At 38.4% G+C, this 27,117-nt stretch overlaps 1 protein-coding gene across 9 annotated transcripts in view; it reads left to right on the plus strand.

Moving 5' to 3' along the window:
• Positions 1–27,117, plus strand: part of nbeaa (neurobeachin a) — a 164,433-nt gene that overhangs the window by 37,984 nt on the left and 99,332 nt on the right. For all 9 annotated transcript variants that reach the window (XM_041801758.1, XM_041801759.1, XM_041801760.1 and 6 more), the window contains exons 2-5: positions 10,909–11,140; positions 17,540–17,640; positions 22,613–22,708; positions 24,897–25,018. In XM_041801758.1, coding sequence (XP_041657692.1) covers positions 10,909–11,140; positions 17,540–17,640; positions 22,613–22,708; positions 24,897–25,018 — 551 coding nt within the window. The remainder of the gene's footprint in view (positions 1–10,908; positions 11,141–17,539; positions 17,641–22,612; positions 22,709–24,896; positions 25,019–27,117) is intronic.

The raw sequence follows: 27,117 nt of genomic DNA on the forward strand, positions 1-27,117 counted from the left end.
CAGTATTCTCTACCTCTATATATATCCACGTATAGCCTTTAAAGAGTAAACAAACATCCTTTTTTCAGCTGTAAAGTATCTGACTTTACTTTGCTGAAACAAATTAAATGCTGGTGTTATTTCTGGCATTTGCACCAAACTGATAGAAATCTGCATTCTATGGCTTGAAATGAGCTCAAACGACTGGAATGAAACTATAGCCAATCAGGGCACAAGCTGACACAAAGCATGAAGTTACATGGAAACCAGAAGCGGAGGCCCTCCTTGTGCATTTGTGGCAATAACATGAGCATTTGTACATGTCGATCTGACAGAGAGAGAGATGGAACAACGGCATTGGCTGTACCATATGGCTAACAGCTAGCCACATTAGCCTGTCGTCTCTTAATCCATGCTTTACCAAGTGAGAGTTGAGTTTTTCTGGTTGTTGGCAGATGAATCTGTTAGTTTTTTGGTGTGCTATGTTGCCATGTTTTGTCTGTGGTTACTTTTCATCATATTTGGAGTCTCACATTTCCAAAATTGGTGTGTGACAAGCTGTACATGTGTACTGGACAAGATCAAAAAGATATAAAAAAGTAACACTTTGTCTACAGGGGTCACTAAAATCACCACAAAGCTGAAGTTCCTCTCAAACATAGCACTGAATTATCTCTCATTCACTACAGAATCAATGGCTCATTGTCAGAAATCGACCTTTTGAATGAGAAGAATCACTTGGTCACCTGGATAGAAACAAGTTTGTGTCATGGTTTCACTTGTGTTTTCCTTTCTTTTTAAGGTTTTAAGCTTATAGCATTTGAAAAAATATCTGGAAATCTCTTTGCTCGAAAATAAAATATTACTATTATTTGTAAAGGGAAAATTCGGTGCATAGCTGTATATTTATAGCAAGACAAAACCTGAGGGAACCAAATGTTCATTTATAACAGTCCAAGTGAATTGCCCTACTTTCCTGGTGAACTGAACAACAGAGATGCTAACAGTTACTAAAAATTGTCAGTAATGGTTGTTAAAGGGAACAGGTGAATACATCTTCTTTGACAAGCAATCTCTTGAGTTTTTACAAATAACCACTGGCCTACTGCGAATCCAAACCAAGTATTATGATGTAGCTGTAGCACAGTTAAGCAACTGAGCCTGTCAGGACAAGTGTCTGCTAATAAGCACAATGGTTTGGTCTTCAGTTAGCACTGACAGCTTTTATCCTTGACCCAAATCTATTTCAAGAACTTTTTACAGTTTTCGACCCAGACAAAACTGATTCAAGAGTGTAGAAGTGGATAGCTGTGGGACAAATAAATACTTGAATCCATCACTATGCTTTTTTGGTACATTTCATATTGTTGAGTTGATCTATCATTATATGATTGTCTCACAGTAACTAAGTGTTGTTCTTGTTATCATGGCCATGTGTTGCTTGATAATTGTATAAATGTTATCCCACAGCTCCCAGCCCCAACAATAAAAAGCTTCAGAAGGATCAGTATCTGAATCTGCAGCATTACGGCTAAAGAGAGTTCACTTCATTGTTTTGCTGTCCAGTCTGTAATTTTCTGTTTTGGGGTTTTCTTCCCACCTCTAAATGCTACATCAGATAGCTGATCTCTGGGACAAGTCTCTGGAAGCCTTCTTCATGTTAAAACCCAAAACACACAGTGCATTGTATCATTTGACACACTTCAGTAGCTGTCCTCAATGCACACAGACAGCACATAATCGGTTAAACTCCCCACCAGCCGTTGCATGGTCAGGTGCTTGATACCAAAGCTGAACAGCCGCTAGGGGATCACCCCCCCACCTCACAGAGTCAGTGAAAAAACAGTAGGAGCAGTGGTATATCACCAGCAGCTGAGGCTTCCTGCTTATTTTACACTTAAAATAAAAGGTTGCGCTAAATTTCTTTTACTGTATCTCGAACCGCCTTAACAGAGCAAGGAAGCCAGGATGGACAAAACAGCTGTTCTCTAGGGGAAACACTGGCAGTGCCAGGAATCAAGCACTGACCTAAGGTGCTGTGGTGCATTGGCTGCTGTCGGTGTGCGTTTGCCCATAGAAAATAATGGGGGTGGTTGGCGATGGAGTGTGTTAGGCTTAACTGCTGAGCAGGAAAAAGTCAGGTCTTCAGCATAGAGGAGCATTTTGCAGTAAGATACATTTTTACATTCAGGAGTTGGTGGAGACCAAAGACAGAGCTAAATGAGAGTTAGTTTCACTGACACACATTCAGATGATTTGAATTGCAGTGCTAAGTTCTGTTTTTTAAACAATAAAGACGAGGAAATTGTTCTTCAGATAACTTGCATCTAAGGATGTTTGATATTATTGGTATGATATCAGTTATCAGCAGATATTAGCTTAAAAGTGAAGTGTCGTATTGCAGATTTGAACATTTTTGCTGATATTTATTTTAGCTATAACATTCTGTCTATATCAGCTGTATCTAGTGGACATACTGACAAATAAGTTTGAGGAGTTTCAGGTTAGACCAACAGAGCTACTTCAGCTGAAGTCTTTCTCTTTATTCATCATCATTTCTTACACTTTCAAGTGTGATTTAAGAACTGAAATTTGTTAATATGTTCATTTTCAAACTTTAAATTCTGTGTTTTAAGGACTGAAGTTTTAGAAATGAACTACATTTGAGTATTTGTATTGATATCTGTGTCACCTAAAATTATTTTGTAAATATATCGGATATTGACAAAAATCCAGTATCCTGCATCCCCACTTACAATAGTTTGTTTTTAATTGAAGTGAAACTAAGACCAACAATTGTATGAAATTGTTTTCAGAAAACATGCAATATTTGTAAATGGAACGATTTCTTTTTTGTTTACATCCCAAGCAATTCATGGTCCCCTTCCTTTCACTTTTGTGTCAGAAGCAAATGCCATTGCATGACCCCTTGATTTGCCAACTGGCCACAGACTTCTTTAATCATGTTGTTTGATAAAACAAATTGTTTCTTGAATTTGGATTGCCATTACCCTGAAACTTATTGGGAGAGTAGGGAGATGACATACACGAAAGAAGCTACAAGTTGGTCTTGATCCTGAGTTGCCTGCTTGGAGTACTGCAACCTCCATAAATGGGGTGTAACCGAATAATTTAGGCGAGGGAATTTCAACGTGTGGGAGAGTGAGCCTCCCCTCAAAGAATATAATTTGTTTGTGGACTCCCATCCATGTGAAACAAAAGATTACAACAATTTAAACTTTGTTTTCAGACATTTATGTCTCATCTTTAAACATTTTTGTTTTAACATTTATCATTTATTCTATATGTCAGCCCTGTGATTGACTGGCGACCAGTCCAGGTTATACCACGCCTCTCGCCCAGTGACCCAACCGGCATCCCCCAAAGGGATAAGCGGTATAGAAAATGGATGTATGGATGGATTTATCATTTATATTTTGATATTTGGGTCTGTATACTACCTGACTACTATGCTCTACTCTCTAATTTTGTAGGAACTATGAGTTTGCAGCTATGCAGCTGATGCAGGATTGTATAACTGCAGATTTTCCTCTACCTTCAGCCTTGCCTTGTACTCACTTTTGATTATTGTCGGTGCTGAAAAACTTGCACTTGCAGAGGCTGTCATAGTGTTTACTTCAGTGACCAGAATCCCACTGCCTTGTATTGTCTTTAGCTTGTACATCTTTGCAAATTGAAAGCTGTGGCTGTAGAGCATCACAAGGACCAATAGAGGAAAATCCTAACTTAAATAGTCTAGTGTATAGTATAGTCTTTAGTAACTTTAAATCCATCCAGTTTGCCTCATGCACATCAGATGTTAGCAAAGCAAATCACCTTTTTTCTGGTTTCTGGTTCTGCGCTTCCCCTGAAGTCTTGAGGCCCGCCTCACACTTTGAACACTGCTGATTTAGGCCATTGGCACCTTAAAATTGATTATTCGTTGCTGAGTTGACAGCTGTTCTGTTTAATGCACAGTTCCTGCTTAAAAAGTCTTAGATAGTCTTAAATTGCACATTTGAAATTTAAGGCCATGAAACATCTTAAAAGTCATTTTTTACCGGTGAAAGGTCTCAAATTTTAGCAGGCACTCTAACATCTGGGTTACCAGATTTCCCACTTTAAAATTCTTGCAGCCCACCCTTATTTTAACAGGTCTTCCCTGACAAAAGAATTCTACTGCTTTTTAAAAGTAAAGCTGTTAAGAATCAGCTCAGCACCCAAAAATGTGCTATGATAAATATCAATACAATGTCCTTTTGAGAATAAGTAAAGGTTTGAATACACTGTATATTGATAGAATAGAGGCATTAAATGTGCCAGGAATCATCAGATTTAGGCATTTATGACCCATGAAATTTCTTTTGCCCGAGATCAGTTGACATTTTGTAAACAGTGTATGAAATCCTAAATTCTGTCCGGGTTTGATGACTGAGAAATGTCATACCTCTCATTTTTGACAGTTTACTGTACAAAAAATGGTGTTGATTTAAGTTCAGGTCTTAGAAAGTCTTTGATTTGATTTGATTTTAGAAGTGTGTAGGAACTCTGTTAATGTATGAATGCATAAAATTAACCACACGTGATGGACTGGATATAAACAGTGGTGGAAAAAGTACACAACTATTCGATCAAGAAAAACTACAATTACTACAGTTACATTTTACGCCATTAATAGTGCTGATCTATAAATCTACTTAATTAAAAGTCAAAAGTATTTAATTCAAAGTTTACTTTAAGTATTGTGTATTGAGTACTAGTACTGAGGAGTTGTACACTAGAATATGATAATTCCTTATTGGCAATAACGAGAATAGATCACCCAACTGGTTGTTCAGGTAAAGTCACACCTGTGTAATAAAGTCAGATTGACAGACTTAACTTGTATAGAGTTAAATTCAAACATCTCTATATTGGTCCGCACTACATATAGTTAAACTACACTTTTGAAAGTGTTAAATATTTTACAATAGGACAGAGCCGCAGTAACTCTTTAAAATCTGTGGTAATGGGAATCTTCCCTGGCAGGAACAAAGCAGAGAGTCAACCTCATAGCAAGACACTGAAAACAGACAAAGAATATGATTTATGTATCTGTTAGAATCACGAAAATACTCAAGTGGGAACTCTAATTCGGTGGATAACTTCACTCATGCAAATGTGTCTTGCATCAAAAAACAACAACAAAAAACCACCAGAAACATGAGCAGAAGAACACCAGCAAGGGGTTTCTGTACATCAAGAAGCATCCCAATGCGACTAAGAGGCATGATGGAGAACAACAGCTGTTTGGGATGTGATGTGGAATCATTTTCTCACTGTGTGCTGCTGTGTAGTCAACAGAGGTGAAAAAGCACTCAAGTTAAAGTTGTGATGTCCATGACATCATGAGTGTCTCCAGCCTGTGGCTATGAGTGCAGCTCTTTCATTAGAGTAATGTCACACATCTGGGCCCAGTGTGTCGTGGTTATTTAAGCTCCTGCAGTCATACATTCCCTCTTTGACCTGGCCTCCACACAGGTGTACCACACTGGTTTAGTTATGTTAGATTAGCTTTGAGATTAGACACATTGTCTTCACTCATGCTCAATACACATCACACACTACCGACTTATATACTTCATAGTGTAAATATTTAATTTGTTGTAATTTATAGTAACTTTATGTAATTTGGTCTAATCTTGTGTAATTTGGCTTTTCAGACTCGTCACTCTGGTTTCATTTGATTTAATTCGGCTTCATGACTAATTGTCTGATATGATAATTTAATTTGGTCTAATTTGGTCTAACTCAGTCTAATGTGGTTTAATTGGAGAATTTTTTTGGATTGAAATGTTTGATTTGAAAAATAAAGACTTGTTTAAAACTTTGCCATTTTAGAAGGCAATTACAAGTGACCTGTTTATATTTGTAGAGGTTCAGGATTGTTTCTGAGCAGGGTGGCTGGTGAGAAAGACTCAGCATGGATAGAGGCACTGTTTGTTTTACCAGCCTCTTATAAGAGCTGGTTCTGGCTGGTTGAGGTGCCTGGTCATATAAGCTCTTTGTGGTGTAAAAAATGGTCCTGGCACTGACCCTAACACTCTCCTCAAGCTCCCACCGACCCTGACACGGCCAGAATGATGCCAAGCCAAGAGTGCCAGCTTCCAGGGTCTGAATGAGCCGTACTGCAAAAATTGGTAAGGGAAAGATTGGGAATGTGGGATTAAATCTTTCACTGAAGTGAGGAAGAGTTGTGTGTGGCCTACAGACCGACTCTCAGACTGATAAATACTCCACAGTTCGAAGAGATTAGTCATCAATGATAAGCCTATTGGGAGATATTCTTACATTTCAGGCTGTTGCTGAGAGTGTTTCAAGGTTAAACATGGTGCTTTGAAGCAAGAAAAGAATAGAAATGTTATTTCTAGTCATAACACAAACCATTATATTTCAATAATGTGCAGTCTTGATTCTGTTCTATTTATTCCCACTCTGAACTGTATAGTTTTTACAGTAGACTCGTAATACCCAGACACTTAGCTTGAGCACAGATACAATACAGCCTGAAGTGTTACTTGTCAAATGTTCATAAATCCCTGGGAACACTGTAAGAAAGAAGTTGTCACTTCTTAGAAAAAACATGACAACAGGTTGCCACTGGCTTTCTTTCTGGCATTTTGTGAATGGAGCTCAAGTGGCACACTTTGAGAGCAATCATTTTCATAATGCTGCCAAAACAAACAATTCCAACCAGTTGCCAAGAGGACAATGAGGTCAGGCCTCAAATTGCCTCAGACAGCAGAGAGGGGAGGGCACTGCCAAACCCCTTTTACCCCGAGGCGTGTGCCATGAAGTGGCTCCCTGTTTATGAGTAGACTTTGGGTGGTAAAGGCCTCTTGTGTACACTCAATTGTCCTTTGTGTGCGAACTTTCCCTGTGGATTTCAGGCGCTAAAGGCAAGGGGGGATGGGGATCTGACATTGTGGACATGCAGGGAAAATTGAAGGTTACGAGTGTTTATGCAAAGGAAGCATGTTTCCTCGTAAAACTAATTAGTCATCTTTTGCCTGTGTGCATGGTGGTGGCGATGATGCTGCTCAAGTGCACTCAAGTGTGCTCGAGCTGCTCGTTTATATTCCCATCTAGACGGCATGTTTATTTATACATCAATTAAAAGCCCTACTCAGGCAAATAATGGCAGGGAAATGCTTGAGCATCTATCACTTTTATGGAAGCCCCATTAAATAGAAAACATAGATTTTATTTGTCATTCTAGCTTATTTTTCCACACCTTTCCTTTTCTTCCCCTCTTAATGTCACCTGGTTTTCTCTCTCCAGGCCACTCTTGGCAGTGTTGCCCAGATTTTAAATCATCTTTCCAGTTTTTTCCATCTGGTTCTGGGGAGATATTAATTATCTGGCCATTTCCTGGTCTGCATCTGCAGCACTTGCCCTCCTTTTCCTCTCTAATGTTTGTCACGAGACCCAATTTGTTGCCATCGTTTGCATCACCCTCTCATCTTGCTGTGATGTTCTGTACACGAGTAGGATGTACGAGCACAGAGAGATTAAGCTCCTGCTGTACATGTGTCGGTGAATGCCCTGGGGATGTGTGTTTTTTTTTTTCTCCCGATTCTCAAGCCGTATCTGTGAGTGAGTTTCTACAAAGACTTTCTGCGCCATCTCCCCTTGAGCTTCAGATGTGTAGAGCATCTTCACACTGGCAGGTAATATAGATGTTGTAGGACGTGCAGTCCCCAGCGAGCTCTATAATTGGGAACCTCAGAGGAACAGAGAAAATTCGATGTGGGATGAATTAATTCTTCCTCCTTTTATTCCATGCCTTGTTCAGGGGTTCACTCTAATCTGGTCCTGTGCGTTTGCTGAGTGCACTGGATCAATTCACTTCACTGGGAGGGAAAAAGACCCAATGAAAGTGAAAAATGAGACGCAGTTAGTCTGTCCAAACAAAGGGATAGGGATGAGTGAAAGCAGAACAACAAGGATGTTGTACACTTGTTAAAGACTTGTTTTGATGACTGAAGGCTAAATCAACTAGATCAATCTCAACATGACTCTATAGAAACTTAGAGCTAGAAAGGAGCCACAGCTTACACGGCTGAACCTTTAATCTACAGAATCTTACTGCAGGTCTGTCAATAATAATAAATGGATATGTTGCTAATGATTGCAGTGGCTAATGTTCTGTGTTATATTGATATTCTATGTGTGCCCCATCTTGCAGACCGTATATGTTGTCCTCAGTGTTTCTTGTTAGTGGCTATAGTGGTATTAGAGTTTGGGTCAGGCAATGATGTATGACAGGGGTGTCCAAACTATGGCCTGGGGGCCAAATGTGGCCTGTGGCCCATTTTTGATCAACTATTGTTCTTAGATTGGAAACAAGGTAGTGGCACCATGCTAATACTGTAACATTTTGACATGGAGTTATAGCTGTTTTTTCAGGACTAAATTGAATCAACAATATAAATAGTAAAAATATTCGCAACCAAATAATACGATATCAGCACCAATGATGTTCCAGGTGCGGGGCAAGTGGTAGCCAGAGCTGACTTGGGCCTCCTGAAATCTGATTAGCCTCCCCAAAATCCTTATAATGATTGGCCATTTGCCTTGTCAGCCATCAACTAGCCCTTTAAGCATACCCAATCACTGAGCATATCTTAACCAACATTAGCTAGGTTTTACTAACTTTAATATCAAGGTGAGATATATATAAGTGGCCCCACCATCCTTAAAAATTTCTGTATGTGGTCCTCAATGGAAAAAAGTTTGGACACCCCTGATGTATGATGTTTCCATCTGTGTCACTACAATGGGACCTTAATTGACAGGAAAATAAAATGCTTACACTAGGGGTTGTAAAGACCCACAGTGAATGCGTCTGAATCTGGAAAAAAAGTCAATCAAGATGACAGTATTCCCCACTAGTATAGGTGGCAGTACTGAGAAGAGCTGGCATATGCTCCCATACCTGACCTGACCTGACAGAAGTAGAAATTTAGCGCCATCTTCAATTCTAGGTGTAGAATAAGTGGGAAGTCTCGGCTGCTGGTAAAATCCCACTGTTCTTATGTTCTTCACTTACATGGTTAGGTGGGGAGGCAAGCCCAGGAAAATAAGAGAAAAATGTCATTTGCTTAATAATGTGGAAAGCGGTGTAAATCAAATTGGGAAATTATGAGAATAACTATTCCCCACTAAAGGCACTAATGACAATGATAACTATTTCTTATCCAATCTATAAAGAACAAACAGTACTAAATTTTACCAAGCAAATCACAGAACTTAGCTAACAGCGAAGAACCTAAACTGGCAAGACGAAGATGAAAAAAAAATTGAAAGGAGTAAAAGCGAAAAGGAAAGGCAAAGGCTATAGGATAAAAAAAGATAAGAGCTACTTATTTTAAATAGGCAAATAAAGGATAGCATGATATTAAGCAATTCTCTCTAATCTATTTTTAGAAAAATTATTGAAGATATCACTGATTCTGCTTGCCTTTCCTCCTCAGGCAAATCATTCTGAGAGGTCCTGGTGGCAAAAGCACCATCTCCCCTCGATCAATGCTGTGACTGAAACAATACCTACAGAGCTTAGTCTGTCATCTGGCTCAGAAGTTGTCAGCATTTCTACTACGTATCTTTGAGTCAGACCAGTCTTCCTTATCCCCAGAGCTTTCAGCTACATCTCAATTTGCTGTGTTGTCATGGTGTTTGTTCAGTTGATGTTTGAGCCAGGGCTGTTTCTACTATTATGCAATAAATTAGAATTAAAACTTGCACCATGATCTCATTAAGATAAGAGCGTGCACAGACAATTATAGAGAATTAATTCCCAGCCTTACTCTGAATAGTTCTCTTTTACTGAGAATTAACCCTTTATTGATTACAGTGCAGATTCAGTTTTCATTTTTGACTAAATTGTCCCTGGCTGTGTTATTCAATGACACTGACACATTTTATTCTTCTCTGCCTCTTCAGATAGCAGCACACCACTCTTTCCTCTTCATCTCACTGTGAAACATGCTGCCTGTACTTGACTTTTCTGTTTTTCTTTTCCTAAAACATCATAGTGACAGTCATGTTTACCCTTTTTACTGTCTGTTTTTTTTCATCTGCAACCTTCTCATTACTTATTGCTTGTTTCTGTACCATCTGATCAAATGACCTCAACAGTGCTCTCTTCGCTTGCTCGTTGCTATGGCTACCATTTCCTGGATAGTGTAGTATTGGGAGGATGAACTGCGTGGGTATGCTTTGGTTCATGCAGTACATGAGTGAGCAGCTAGTCTATGTGTGTGTTAGTGTGTGTGTGAGTCACAGTGATTTGCAGGCTATACTATCACAAGCAATTATAGTGCAGCAGCCATTAAGAGACAGAACATTTGCACTCGTTTTCCAAAGTATAGTGTCCTCTGACTAATGCTATCTGAGAGGACATGGACCGAAATGTGCATTAATCAGTGTCTGTGTGTGTGCCTTTGTGTGCTTTCAGGGTTGTGTGTGTATCTGAGGCAGCAGAGGGGGGCATTTTTGTGTCTGCTCTATTCTGAAAGTGATTGTAGTTCAAAGAGGAGAATGCGGTGCTTCTCACTTAAGAGAGGGAGCTGAAGAGGAAATGGCATTGTATGTTTGTGTATGTGTGCACAGATGATGGACATTTATTTCTTGAAGCATGTGCAGCCCCCAGCAGAAGAAATGCTTCCCCAACCACAATCAGCATCCATCAGAAGCCAGGCTTACCTCTCCTAAAGACACAAAGTTAAACGCTTCACTAAATCATTTTCTCTTTCTCTCTCCTCCCACTTGCTTCATCATCCTTCCCCCTTCTTCCTCCTGTATCCAAACCCTAATAATTCCCTTCCATTTCCTGCCTCCCTAAACATTTCCCCCATTCCCGTCTTTCTCCTCCTCCTCCTCCTCCAGCTGGTGGGCGGCGAGTTTGACCTGGAGATGAACTTTATCATCCAGGAAGCGGAGAGCATCGGCTGCATGGTGGAACTGCTGTCCCACTGTGAAGTGACTTGCCAGGCAGAGATCTGGAGCATGTTCACCGCCATCCTCCGCAAGAGCGTCCGCAACCTGCAGACCAGCACCGAGGTGGGCCTCATCCAGCAGGTGCTGCTCAAGATGAGCACTGTGGATGACATGATTGCAGGTAGGAGCAGGAAGTCATGAACACAAAGACACTTGAAGTCTGTATTATATTGTTTAACATCTGTATTGTAGTGCTGGGGGCAGGATTATGCTTAAGGAACCCTAGTGTGTCAATGAGCCCTCCCATTGGTTCTGCCCTCAAAAACCTATACTTGAAAGTGGCTGACCACTTCTTAATGGTCAAAGTCTACAATTCAGTTTTCCCTAGCATATGCAGTATAGTTTGTTTAAAAACACATTTCTGAATTTGTTTAACAGGGACTTAAAGGTATGCTGTGCAGTGCCATGTATAAATATTTGCTTGACTCAGATATTTCCTCATGTTATGGTGCAACAACCTTGAAATCCAAAAAGAATAATTTGAGCATGGAAATGTTTGTTTAGCAAACAAGTGCAGTCCAAAAAGCAGAAATCTGGCAGATGTACCTGCTAAAAGTAAAGGGAATAAGTTGAATCTAATCTAAGTTACTGATTTCACAGCCAAGCACACAGATATTTACATATTTTTTATTTATTATTAATGCTGAATACCAAGTAGTACTATTTTATCCAACTTTAAAATGATGCAGTGTTTGTTTTTATCTGTGTCATGAAATAAAATCCCTGGAGGAATACTTGCTCAAGCATTTTATATCAGTAACAAAAATATGCACACAATCATGCATAGCTGCATAATAAATGTTATATCTTCACATATTTAAAGCAATTTCTGACATTACACACATAACAAGATGTGTTTTTTTTCAGTAGTTGCAGAGCTACTCATTCTTATTTCATGCTTTTATTGAATGTATTTTTTTAACTGTTGGAACAAAAATAGAGTATTGATTTTGCTGTGAAGTGGTGAAATAATGAATTGGAAACTCAGAAATACTTTTTCAAAATCACATGAGCACTTTGACTCCTCCGCTCCTGTGTCATCAATTTATGATGATAACTGAGTAAAAGGACCCTTGTTGTGAAGGCTTTAGTTATTTAATTGTTGCTTTTCACACGTACCCTCAACATGCAGCATGCTGTGTTTTCAAGCAGGTAGTGTTTCTCCATCAATTGTTCTTCACAACTGCAAAAACAGCTCCTGCATTCAGCAGTGGGTTGTGTGTGTAGGTGGGAAAACAATTGCAATCCCATAGAAAGGGCTGTGTGTTAAGAGCCACACGCCATGCAGAAAAGACAACAGATCCTGAGGTTGTATTAAAGCTTCAGGTAAAAAGAATAATCTCTGTTTCCTTAATGATGTATACGTGTTGCGCTATGACATGCAATTGTGGAGAAAGCATTGATTAAGTTTACACAGCCTTTCCCTTCTTTAACTGACAGCATTTACCCAGTGCCCATTTTTCTTAGACATCACTTGGAGCAGGGTGCTCAAATTCTGCTTCAGTGTCATACTGTGGTGTTTTATGTTGCAGTTATAATCTGAGGGACATAAAACTTGTCTCAAGTTAATACCACGAATACCACAAATGTTTGCCAGGGCAAAAAAGTGAACAGGGTTAGCTAAGCTTAACATGGTAGTTTAATGAAGTTATAAATGATAGAAAGGGCTTCAATTCCCTGCTCAGCTTAGATAGGCTGGGCCTAAATGTTGATGCAACTCTTTGATAACATAAAATAGTATGTTGGTAAAGGCTTACCTATCTTATCTTATTTTACCATTTGATAACACTGAAAGATGGAAAAGTTAACACTTATCCTATAAATCTGGGAGTGGAAGCAGAATAATGTCCAGATTATATAAAAGATTTCAGTGCTCTTTAAATTCAAACATCTTGCATGTTAAAAAGAAATGGGAAAGAGAAGGAAGAATGGTATATCTGAAGATGAATGGTAAATGTAAATTCCATTGGAAAACTACATCTTCTCACAGTTGTAGGGGATTTGGATGGAAAAGTGTCATGAGGTTCTTTATTACTCCTGCTCAGAAGAAATATCAAGGTGTGGGAACAGACTGTTGGAGGTTGTGTAGTTCAAATGTAGCCGACCATTATACCCCTTACTGTGGGGCTGCCCAAAACTTAAATCCTATTGGTTACAACCTGATGGTCCAACTCTTGAAGACTGGTTAAAAACGGTTCATAAAAGTTACAGTATGGAGAGTCTAACTGTTTCTAAAAAGCTACAGTCAGAGAAATTGAAGGAATTATGGTCAAAATGGGTCCGATACATTTCCTCAGACTTACTCTGACCAGGTTTTAACAGATTGCTCTCTATCTATACTAGACTACCAAAAGTTATTAATGTGATAAGTGAGTAAGTGTGACATCTTCTGCACAGATGTTTATGGTTTGTTTCAAGTAAAATGAAAAAGAGAAAATAACAGGGAAAAATCTTTTTTCTGTTTTTTTTAACATGACTATTTCTCAAGTATATTGTATCCTTTATATATTTGTTGTTATTTGTTTTTGTGTGTACTTTCTCTTTGGATACTGGATTATGTTTGAGCTTTCTGACAAACTAAATTGGGAAAAAAGGAACACCTGAACCTTTACTCTAATGTCAAAACATACCTAGTATAACAGAACTAGTGAGTTTCAGTAGAATTCTACTGAAACTCCTACCTCTTTGGTTTGTTTTTCAGAAATGGCAGTGTTTTTCTTGGTGTATTCTTCACATCATGCTAGAAAAGCAAGACTTTCCTTTGGACATTTTCCAACTTCATCATCCTTTGTAACATTTTCAATCCACGGATGCATTCGGCTGAAAGTTTGGCTGAAAGTCACCAGTTAGCACAGTAACCTTTTAAACTCTAACACAAAGTAGACTCAAGCTCTGTTACAACTTTTACTTCAATTTCCTCTTGAAAAGCCTCTGAAATAGTTTTACACATAATACGAGAGTACGATGCTCCAGATATTCAGAGCTGTCTTAAGGCCGGTTATTTTTTTCCTTGTGGTTAATTAGAGTTTTGGTGTTACATAGGTAGCATCAGCGTAGTTTCTCACACTCTCTTTCTCTAGCTCTCTAGCTCTCTTAATTTCTCTTGCTCTCATGGTCACTGTGATATACAGTACTGTGCATATTTTTTAGGCATGTTTAGGCCAAATAGGGGCTGAAGTAAGACCTGTAATGGAGACTAAGGCTGGCCACACACTACAGGATTTTAAGAGGCAAGATTTCCCTTCCTGATAATTGTGGCCCTTGTTGCAAACAATTATTTGTCTGAATAATCCTCATGCGTGTGGTGTCAATACAGTTGTTTTACTGCTCCAAACTGGTTGTAGCCTCCCAGACCCTGAATCGTAAATACTAAACATGTTTGATATTTGCATAAACACAACTGTTCCTTTATTCCAGCCAGGATTTCATCCTGATTCTTTTCCTTGTTTTATGATTGTTGCTGCAGCTGTAACACATGCCATGACAGCCCCTGGTCATGCTATGAATGTCCCAAGGGTCCAAAAACTGCAGATGGTCCTCTTGGTGTATCACCAGAGGTGAAAAATCCTGGACAAAAGATATGCCATCAGGCTTGACCTTGGCTCGTGTGCCAACATGTGTTGAGATTGTCTCTTGGCGTCTTACCCCACTGCTCCAGTCCTGGGTTGTGGCACATCAGGCCCTGTGATGAATCCTTAGCGTCCTACATACCTAAAAATTATGCACATGACTGTAAGTGCACCTAGCAACCTGGAAGATAAAGCTATATACACTTAGGCCTAGTCCACACATAGGCAGGTGTTTTTAAAAGCAAAGGTTTTTAAAGCAAATGAATTGCCTCTTAAAACTGAATTAGAGCTCATAGTTTTACATGGACGGTTAATGCTTATGAATAAACAAATTATGTTTATGTGTTACCGATGGATTCCCCTGAACTCTGACTTTTCATCATGAGAGGATCCTTTTATAAATGTTTTTCTTGCAGCTAGCCACCGTAACTCCTTTCTGGTGCTACAGAAACAGCGTAGGGACTCAGGGTGTTTTTTTTGTGTTAGCTGTGATTTGTGTGGAGGGCTTCATTACAAAACAACACATACAGCCATCTCTTTACATCATCTGATTGACCTTGACTTCCCCTTAATGATGCCTCAGAGTTTGTGTCCTCCATCCCCCATGCCCCAAAACTGTGTCCTCTCTGTTTGCCTGCCGCCGCAGGATAATGTACTTTATAACTTCAGTGACTTTTTATAGCTCACCACAGCAGAGAATATGCCTTTCACATCAATTCAATGCCAATTTTCATAGATTCTTATTCTGAACCACGACTCAAATGCCTTTTAAAAACTGTTTGAAATGTCCTACATGCATTGATCTAGCTAAAAAACAGGGCCTAGGGCTTTTGAATCTAGGACATTGTGTATTGTGGTTTTCCTCTCATACCAGGCACCTCAGTGAACCAGTCAGCTGCTGTATTTCCTGTCGCTAGGCTCTGGCTAATGAAATATTGTTGGAAGCTCTATTCACATCTAGCAGGCCCTAATGGAAAAGAAGAGCCTTTGTAAGCAGATTGCCGCACTCTTGAGAAGCTTGCACACTACCCCACCATATCCACACTGATCTGTTGTGGCTGTGTGAAGACAAAGTCAATGAGGCAGGAAGGTCATGTTCAGCGAACAAATGCCTTTTAACACAATGTGCTTTTTAATTATCTGCTTAGATATGCAAGGAAAATATTTTTGAAGCCCTGTTTTGTCAGTTCAGTTACCTGAGGTCATTAAAAAGCTCCTTTACTGGGATAATGAGTCTGTTGTGGTGTTATAACAACCTGACCATAGCTTGTTACAAACCCAAAGTTAGGACAGGGTGTGAAATAAAAACAGTGTGGTGATTTTTTTGAGACATTGTTGCTAGGCATGTATTTAAAAATAGCAAAAGTCTCTCTCTCTCAAACAAACCTTTTACAAGAAATACATAAGCATGTAACTTAAGGGTTTTGTCATACCTTGCAGAGTAATTAAACATAAATACAAACATTGTCAATTTAATTTAGATTCCAAAGTAGCAAGCCTCAAATTTACTTATATTTAAAGTGTAAGTGAAACCCCAGCTCAAAGCTAACTCCGCCCACTTCAGGATTTCAAAAAATGCACGGAAAGAGGGCAGTTTGGGACTGAGAGGAGGGAGGGGAAAATGCCGGGGGGGGGGTGTTTGTTTGTTTGTTTTTTTAAAGGGCGGGGTTTTCTAGATGAAGCGGAAGTGACAATGACTCCCCTTGCCAGAAAGTGACACAGAGTCCTGCAGCCCTGCCGCCTCAGAGCGATTTTTTGAGGTGTCCCCTCCAGAGTCCTCAGAAGCAGGCTGTAGTTTGGTGGTAGGCCGTTGTGGTCCTGAGCACTACCTGTTTGGGCGGTCGCCTCCAGCACCGGCGTTATTAAAGCCGGAGCTGAAGCAGTGCAGGTGCAGGAGAGGATGGGAGTGGTTTCTGAATGGGAAAGTCAGTTAGAGGCCGTAACGTTCTACCTTTTATATAGAGTTTGTGATGTAGAAACCTACCAGTGGTAAAAGCCCTCCATTTCAGAAAGATTTTCAAGACAGATGTCCGTTTTAGCTAATTAAAGACATAAAATGCAGATTTTTATCAGTTTGGTGCGAATGTCAGAAATAACACCAGCGTTGGTGTGTTTTATCATAGTCCAGTCAGATACTTAAGTGTACAGCTGGAAAAAAATGTTGAAGTGTTCACTACCTCTTTAAGAAGGCAGTGAATTGAAATAAGATGTTTATTCATAAATTCTGATCACAATCTCATTTAAAATGAAAAGAAAATCTTAAAGATCATGAAAAAAATGTAATATAGACCCAGTATTTTGATACTCTATTGTAGAGTTGAGTGTTGTTACTGTACATCTACAGTGTTAACCAAGTTTTTCAGACCTTGACATAAACTGAAATTAAATTCTTGGGTCGAGGTTAGTCTTTGACCATCACAACCACTGCATAGGTCTTGGCATTAATTCGAAAAAGATACAGTATGTGGGATATGGTATCTAGTTTATTGGCTTTTCATTGTATCATTATTGATCTCATACATAATATCAGAGTGTGTCACTGTTGTTGATTTTAGATTACAAGATTTTGTGTATTTAGTAAGTAGCTGACAGTGGTTTACACTTTCTCTGTGTGTTTGGTCTCCTATTACATGATGCACCAAGATCAATAAAATCTAACGAGACAAGAAATTTAATTGCAGTGTATGTGCTTAAGGTACTGAATAATGCCACGCACAGCAACTCTGCTCCAGATTCAACGCTGTGTGTAATTTGTGTACTTGGTTGGATTTTGCGTGCACTGAATCATGGATTACACAACAAGTGCGGCATTACCTCATCATATCTTATCAGAGAAGTGTTGTTGGAAGACCTTCCAATGCTGAATCACAAACACACTCATGAAAGCACACACAAACACACACTGCTCTCCTGTGCTCACCCTCTTTGTCTCTGTGTATTTGTTCCCCCAGACCTCCTGGTGGACATGCTGGGCGTCATGGCCAGTTACAGCATCACAGTGAAGGAGCTGAAGCTGCTCTTCAGTATGCTGAGGGGAGACAACGGCATCTGGGTAAGTGAATGGAGACAGAAGCTGTGACAAATATGATTTGATTTTCATATTGTCTGTGTGTATCAGTGGGTGCAGTTAGTTTTTAGACAACACAAATATCATACCTTAAAACAGTGGTTCTCAACATGGGGGTCAGGACCCTCTTGGGGGTCGCAAGAGTTTGAGAAGGGGTCACCAGATGCCTTCTATTTTAAAATGATTTCTAATAGTACATTTTACAACTTTTTATATAAATGCATATATGCAAAAAAATATATGCATGAACTATCCATTATGTGTCTAATCATGATTTACAAAATGAATTTGCAAATCTAATTTTAACAACATAAAGCAGACAGAGCCCCACACCCCCCTGAGATGTCTGTGTTGTGTCAGGTTCTTAAAAATGCAAATACACATTGAAGCTATGCAGACCAAAAGCCCTGTGATTGGTCTGCTGGGTATGGCTGTATTTCCTGCATTTACAATAATTTACACACACATCCCCATCCTCTGCCTCATCTAGTTCAGAGTCCTTTTCATCTTCCATTTCTCATCTTCTTCTTTGCAATAATTTCAGAATAATCAGCTGCTTCTCAAAACGGATCAACTCCAACTTCAACATAACAGTTTCCATGGTTTCCTGTAAGCAAACAAGGATTTACTGTAAACACGCAATTTACAGCAACTAGTAGAGAAATTCACACCTCTGCAAACACACCTGCGCACAAATGCAGAGTGCTCATAACTGAGTAGACCACTATACCATATCTATGGTGTAGATTCACTGGAGATGTATAAATCAGTGATAAAATCTGTGCATACTTATGCATAATAATTGGGGTGTGGCTGATCTCACTGATGAACATGTTGTGGCTGTTTTTTCTTTAGCTCGATGCTGTGACTGACTTTAAAATGCTTTAATGATGTTTTTATTGTATGGAGCATACTAGCTAGAAGATAACAAGACAGGCTAAATTTAACACCCAGATACTCATTTAACCTGCATCAACTCCACCTGTTTGCACCAAATCATAGAAAATCCTAGTTTAAGTCAGCATTTCTAATATGAGGAACCGCCATCATTGAGCTTCATAACACCTCTTCAGAAATCAGCGAAGGCTTCACTGAGACGAAATCCTTCTTTGAAATGTCGATCAATCCACATTTCATTCAAGCATTCCCAATTTTAAGCTTCCTCCTTTACACTCAACTCTGTATTTCCTTAATCTTATTTGTCTTTTGAAGCTCATTTATTCATCTTCTATTAAAAACAATGCAGTGCAGTACAGTTAAATTATATGCAAGATCAATGACTAATCAGTGATTTTGGTTCAGTTAATCTTTTTTATATTTAACTCATAATTTTCTTTTTTTTTAAAAGAGACAAATGTTTAACATAATTGTTTTTAATATATTATTACTGTGATATCAATAACTGTGGAAGCTAAAATTGAATTGCATCAGATTAATTATGCAGCATTTGTTTGTGTGTCATTAGTGTGGATGTGACTTAATGGGATAGCGCCGCTAATAACTGAGGATAAGAGGATGGATGTGTATTTATTTGTGTCTGTGCATGTGTGCGTGTATGTTTAGATTGATTTGTGAGCATATGTCAAGATATGGACAATTTAGCTTATGTTTAATCTTTCCCCCTCTTGTAATCAGCCTTATTAATGCAACAGAGCTTCAACCGAGATATTTCTGTCAAAATTAAAGAGCCATGGTAGTATTGCTTTTCCAGGTAAAATCCCCTACAATGACTCTTCACCATACATACTACAGAGAACATCCTTGCCTTTTTATGACTACCAAAAGTGGGATAAAAGTCTTTTTCAGGTGCTTATTTGTTTCTCTTTGTCTTAAATTCTAGACTTTTTAACAGGACACTCAAAAGTTACACTCACCAACCATGTCTAGTCATCTTTGACAGCAGAGACAGCAAAGATGGCTCACTTATACATCTTTGTATGATTAATACGCTCCATTTGGAAATCCCTCACAGTTTCGGGATGCAAAGAATGCCATAAAGTTCTCTGTATACTTAAGTAAATTATTATAAACTTGGGCATTGTTTAGTTCAGTGGTTCTCAAGTGGTTCCCCTACCAGTTCCTTAATTTGCAATCGCAACCCAAATTTCAGATGATTTTTTTTTTCCAACTAGATTTATTCAGTAAAACATGGTGCTGTTTGGACCTCAGACAGTACACAACATAATGCGACAAAAAAAAGACTAAATAGAATACCCCAAAGTTTCCAGAATGGTATCATAGAAGATTGCCAAAAGTTTCTGGGACACATTCCTGGTAAAATTCCAGAAAGTTTCCTGGAAGTTTCCCAACAAAAACCTGAAATAGTCTGGAAACTTCCTGATAAAACTGCTGAAAGGTTCTGTGAAAAGTCCTACTAATTACTGCTGGAAATTCCAAAGAGTTCCTAGTTCCTTGTGAGTTTATTTTTTTAATTTATAGAAAAAATCCTGGAGATTATATAATCAAAAGTGTCCACAGTAAAAATTCTCAAAAATTGAGGGGAAATAGCTTAAAGTTTCTCTGTTAAAATGTTACTGCTAAGAACAGAAAAAAAATATTAAAGAGCTTCACAGACTCTTTTACCATTTTTTCCCAACACACACACATTTGTCACGCACTGGAAATAGCTCTGCAACCCACTTTTGGGTCCCAACCCACCAGTTGAGAACCACTGGTTTAGTGGACAAAAAAACCTCCTAGAGATGCATATATATTCTGTGTAAAGAATAATCATTTTTAATTTGATATATTTGATTTTACCACTTCTATGTGTAAGCGTACAACTGTTGAAGTGACAACTTCCTCCTTTATGAGGTGAAGTTAAAATGTTAAAGTTGAAAAATAGTTCAGATTTCATAAAGTTAAGGTTGCGCTTAAAAAATGAAATGATGCCAAACATAAGCATGATGAATTTTTTTTCTGAGTTGTTTATGTTGTCAAAAGAAAAGTGTTTAAAAAATGGAAAAATTAGCCTGCAGACTTCTAAGGGTTAACGTGACTTTTGTTTGTGGAAAGGGGCATGAAACACTAGCAGCCAATTATTCACACAGTAGTGGAATGACAAAAAAATGTAACAATAAGAATGGGATGTTAAATGTAGAATATAGAGCAGTGTTACTCAACCCTGCTTAACCAGAGAGCCAAACTGTTGAAAAATGCTTTTGGAAGAGCCACAGTGTAAGTCCTAAAGAGTGGAAAAATGGGTTAAAGTAACGATAAAAATAAGTTAAAGGTGGCAAAAATGGATGAAAAGTGCCAAAAACATGGCAAAATGAGTAAAAAGTGACAAAAATGGTCCGAAAGCATCAGAAAGGTGGGAAAATTTAACAAAAACAGGGGAAAGTGGCAAAAAATGGCAGAACAGGAGAAAAATTGCAAATCGCAAAAGGCGGGATACAAGAGGCCAAAACTGGTGAAAAACTGCACAAACAGGATAAAAGTGGCAATAATGGGCAAAAAGTGGCATTAAGTATATTAAGTATATTAAGTATGGGAAAGAAACTGATTAATGTTACTTGCAATGGATAATTTCTGAGGTCAAAGTGTCTTTTTTTTAAGGTTTTTTGGGAGAATATTTCAAATGAAGACATAAAAGAGCCACAAATCATCACAAAAGATCTCCATGTGAGTATTGCTGATCTAGAGGAACAAGATGTATAGATAAACAGCACAGTTTGGTGTTGTGGTTTGAATATTAATCTCGCTCATGAATGTTTATGGAATAAAAGAAAAAGCATGTGTGAGTCAAAAGTTCAGATGCAGTAGTTTAATATAATAATTTGTGATTCATATTGATCCATGCTTCATCTCATTCCATTCTAACAAATAGGCCTGGCCTACAGGAAAGTACAGCTCATGTTCAAAAGATGATTTATTGGTTGTGTTTGCTGAAAAATATTTTTTAGACTTTGCATTCATGTTTTCAGACCTTGTTGTTTGTACAGTTGCTTCTTTTCCTTTTGAATGTTAGTGCATGTTATGAGCTGTGTACAGTGCACTACCACCCAAGGCAGATTGCCCTTCAGAGACAATAGAGAATGTCTTATCTTATGAGAAACTTGAAAAATAATTGCATATTTAATCACAGTATTTGTAAAAAGATCGCAATTAGATTATTTTCCCAGATTGTTCAGCCCCAATACTAACCTACTTACAATGAAAATGTTGCTAAAAAAAATCAATGAAATTGGTTTCAAAGAAAAATGAGGGAGAAATAAATCATGCACTAGCTGATTGATGCGTACTTCTATTGCCCAAAACAGTTTATTTGAAGAACCTGTAAATGAGATTAATTCAGGATTTGAGTTTAGGGAATGCTTAGTATAAATTCTTTTAAACTAGTCCCTGTAGTTTACTAAGTGGCTCGGCTTTTTCTTACTTGCTCCATATACTGATTGGTGGACATTTGGGATGATTTTGTGAAGCTAGCTTGTCACCACCCCTGCTGGATGTAGTGTTAGTGAGTGTACAGGCTGTATAATGCCTCAGCAGCTACTGTTCTCTAACTCAGTCAATATGCCCTCGTCCCCTCTCGTCAATCTCACCTCTACTCGGGCTCCAGGATGACTGCTATCAACAACCCCTGGCCAGTGGTCCGCAGCGTTTCCATCATCCATCCCTACAGCTCGTCTCTCTCAGTGACTCTTCCATCCAATAACTATCCCCGCCTCATCCACCCCGTCCCTATTTCCCTGTCTTCTCTAATTCCTCCTCACCCTCGGCAACCCCCTCCAGCGACAGATCGATTAAGGGTTGCCATAGTATTGATGAGGTGATGTCGGAGGGGGGCGGAGGTGATTGAAGAGTTATCGATCCAGGAGGGTTGTGGTAGAGATGTGATGTCACACCGCGGTTTTTTTAATAGCCCTCTCCATGCGACTGATAGCTGATATCCGCCACACAATAATGACAAACACTTTCTTCTCCTTTTTCCTTCCTTCTCTCTTCTCTTCTCCAGCCAAGACATGCTATCAAGCTCCTGTCCGTGTTGAACCAGATGCCACAGAGACACGGCCCTGACACCTTCTTCAACTTTCCAGGACGCAGTGCAGCGGTAAGAATAATACACAAACACATCTGTTGGCATAAAACAAAAAATTTGACCAGTAGTAGTATGCACTTACTGGCTTTAGCTGCTCTTCATCTGCTCAGATCACCATGGAAAGTTTTTGCTGCAAGTTTCATTCGATAAAACTACAAATCCAATATTGAAATCCATGTTGCATTGTCAAATAGAAGTTGATATACTCACTAAACTTTCTAATATTTTACCAGCTCAGTAAAACGACTTCCACTGCTGCTTGAGTCATTTTACTGAGCTGATAATAGAGAAAAGCTACCAAAAAGGACATTTTTTTTAACAGTTTATGAAACTACCAGGTGTTCAGAGTGCAATATAAAAACATTCTTGAGCCAATTTTGTGTCCTGAAAGTTGTGAAATATTCTGGCACAGTTATAAAAAGTTTAAAAGTCTCAAGGAATAGCTGATTAAAAAAAAAGCTTTTATCCAAAGCCTGAAGGGGTGGTGTCACACAACAACACACGTAAATGATTTGTTTTCACACAGTGGTCCGGTTTGGTTCAGTACAATTTGTCATTGTTTAGCACATTTAACCCTGATCCTGCCTGTGTTTCCTCAGCTGATGTCTGTCCACTCTTATCTGTTGTGGTGGGAAATCTGTCTCCTTTAAGAGATCCAGATCTTTTAGCTTAACTCAGTGGAGCTGGTCATTTGGCTCCCAAAGGCTCTTCATTTGGTACCAGTTTTGCTTTTTAAATGTGGATTAAGTAACGACAAAAGGATGGAGGAAAGGAAACTGGCATTCAAACGGGAGCTAGCTACAATGGCTCAGTTTGAAGAGACATTTCTTAGAGCAGGCTCACTTCTGGACAGCACATCTTTACTCAGTCATTCACCCACAAGGTTTATTCGGTTGATAGCATATCACTGTTTCAATTAAAAGCATGTTTGTGACAAAAATGAGGATTTTTTTTTTTTAATAAGTCAGGTTGGGTTCTAGACTCATGTTTCTCTTTTCTGGAAAATAATACCTTTTGTAATGTTTAGGGATCATATTCAATGTACTATGCAGAAATTTTCTGATGAAAATTTGCTGTAAAGTACTAACTTTCCTCTGTTCCCATTCATTCCTAATGGCTGGTCCCTACTTCCTGACTCCCAATGGACATTCTAAACATGATTGCAAACAACCTATAATGTCATGATGCATTTCATTGTCACATCAGGAAAAAGAAAATTCTGTTTTTGACAAGAAACTTGGATAAATACAGTTGTGAAGATTGGAAATGTGTTTATTTTTACAGCAATATAAAATAGATACAACAGTCATTAATTGTTTTAAGTCTTAATTCAAGCTCTACTCAGCTTATACCCTTTCTGTTAAAGGTTTTTATTTTTTTGACTTCCAGCCAAACAAAAGAAAGGTGAAAAGATAGCAGATAATGTACAATTTGAAGGCCACAGTATCAAAAAAGTCGCAAATTGAATGTTTTGACAGCCTTTTAAACAAAGTGCTTTTGCCAATGCACATTTGATTAGTGTTTATTTTTAGTTAATAGTAAGTCATATTTTAATGTTTAGCAAAACAGAGTGCACACTGCTCTGTGCAGCTGAATTTACTTGTGCGTGTTTTGTTTAATACAAAATCTAGTGATTTCAAATGATGGATCAGTAGTTTGTGAATATTTCAGTAAATTATGTCAACACTATGATAATACTGATAACGGTTACATTTTAGGTCACTAATAACTAAAATGAAGTTGCCTACATGAAGATAATTTTTATGTTGTATGTCATGACTGAAAGTAAACATGTTCAGTATCAAAGGTAACAATACCTGTAATTTTCCTTGGGATATCAGCTGTTTATGTGCAAAAGAGTGCTCTTAACTGATTATGTTCTTTTCTTAGCTAGGAACCACCCTCTAAGGAAAACAGATGTAAAAGTCTAATTATCCTTCAGTACTTCTAAGTAGGTTTTTAAAAGAAATATCTCCACAAGAATGGTCGGTGAATGAGCCCTAACTGGGATTTGTTGACATTTTAAATAAGGAAGGGTATGATTTTGTTAGAAAAGCATGTTTACACGTGTACAGGACATCAGCAAGAGATAAATTCATGTCAGTATGTTCATAGGCAGCACAAAAACAGACATATCCCATATGACTGATCACTCTAAACATTGACAAGAGCTGATCTGATGTGTGTTTTCTTCCCTCAGGCCATAGCTTTGCCACCAATCGCCAAATGGCCTTACCAAAATGGATTCACTATTAACACCTGGTTCAGACAGGATCCACTAAACAACATCAACGTGGATAAAGACAAACCGTACCTCTACTGGTAAGTAGCACACCATTTGTTTGGCTTATAGCATAATGAAAAAAATTCCTTGACAGGAACTACTGGGACTGCAAACAGCTAGAAGTACTTTTTTTTTTTTTTTTTTTTTTTTACTCAAGCATTGTCAGAATATTTTCTATGAAGATAAATCTTTCTCTTTTTCCCGCTTTGTTAACATCTGGTCAGTATTTCTACCAGCTCACTTGCAGAGAAGATTCATAGAAAAAAACAAACAAACTCCCAAACATCAGTGTTAACATCAGTTAATTCTTTAATATCAAATAGAGGAACTTTTTGCTAATGTCCTCTTTTTTGCAGTCAAACGGAAGGAAAAAGGTTGTAAAAGATGCAGAAATGCCTGTTTGTTGAATGCAGTCATTTACAGAACACAGCTTTAAGAAGTTTTACTCTGAGGTGAGCTTTACCTCTTGTTTATGGTACAAACTGTGTCTCTTACTTCTGCTGTTGCTATTGATCTTAGAGAACGGAGAGCACACGGCTGAATAACAGGGTTCAGGTCTGCTGCTTCTGCATGTCAAAAGGCATTCTAGTTAAAGTGAGAAGAAACTAAGTGAAGTGAACAGAAATGACGCAGGTTGTAGGAAAGTGCACCACACTTAATCAGAGTGTGAGAGAGCACTCAGTGGACTGCAGACTTTTGCTCTGGTCTAATAATCCTCCACATTAGCTGTCAACAGGGTACAGAGTTGCTGATTGAATACCCATATGCCAGTAGTTTTGCCTGCTGGTGGATTTTTGGGATGTTTCAAAGGCTTTTCAATTGCAAAATAGGTGATAATTGTTGTGTTGGGCATGAATGTGCAGAATTAATTTTTGCTTTATGTTTTAATGATTGCTCAGAAATAGAAAGTGCAGCTCAAGGATTGAGCCAAAAACAACAATCATGAGCCGAGCAGAATCTTGAAATGAAATGTGATTAGTCAACCATTAGTGCTTCATATGAAAATAATTGATAGTTGTGCATAATAAATGTCAGGAAAAGATTAGATAAAACTTTAAAGTTGAGACAGCCAGACAGTTGATCAGCTCTCCAAAAGCCAAACATACTTAAATATAAATGATATGAAAGAGCTAAATGTGTGCATCTAAGACAGCTTACCTCTGTAACCTTCTCCATTTCAACTCTTCTGAGCAGTAGTCCCCATCCTCTAATTTGTTGCTCTTCACTGTAGGGATGTACCGAGGTTATAATGTCAAATGTGGCTCCTGCTTGCGTACTTTAATCATGTTCCAGCCAAAGAAACTGAAAAAACACAATACATGCACTAAATCAATTATTTTCATTTAGCTCTTGTGTATTTGAATGCCATTTATGAATAGTGTAATTTCACCCTGTTGTGTTGTAGAAGTAGTGTTTGAGCGTTTTTTAATGGCTTCTGCAGCAGACAAATCTCTTTTCTGAAAGAGATTTTCTAATCTCATTGAGTCATTGTGGTCAAATAATGGTCAAATAAAATAGTTAAATTAGTTTACAAATCAATTCAGTTATTTTAACACCACCAGTTTGTTTCTTTAGTTATGCATGTATTGTTTTTTTTAGTAGTCAGTAGATAGAAGCAATAACTCTCCCTCTCTGAAACGGAAGAAAATAAGGTTAACATATATCACTTTTTTTTTTTTCCAAACAACAGTACATGCTTCCTTGTTTTTATTCAAAGCTTCTTGGAGAGCTCCAGTTTTAAAACATTAAGCTCATCAGACTGAAAGACACAGGCAGGATGTTAATAGATAAACAGATAATGAATTAGAACATAATTCTAAATGTCAGGCAGTCCATTAGGAGTGTGCTACAGGGTGGATGCCTCTGCTTGTCGTGCAGCTCCAGATCTCCCTGGCCTGCATGTTAGCGCTATAAGAGCAAGCCGTTAGCCACTATGAAGCTTCATTAGCTTTGACCTTTTATTTAATTGAACTCCTTTACTCCTTTGCCCGGCTTCTTCCCACCACCTCCTCAGTCGATGATACTAACCCGCAGCGTCCTCCCCTCTCAGAATCACACTCAGCCTTATTATGTACAGAAAGGTTTTGCTAAAGCATGACATATATCTCTGCCTCTGTGGATACCATCGCAGAGATGA

This window comes from Cheilinus undulatus, linkage group 12, assembly GCF_018320785.1.
Source record: "Cheilinus undulatus linkage group 12, ASM1832078v1, whole genome shotgun sequence".
Lineage (NCBI taxonomy): Eukaryota > Metazoa > Chordata > Actinopteri > Labriformes > Labridae > Cheilinus > Cheilinus undulatus.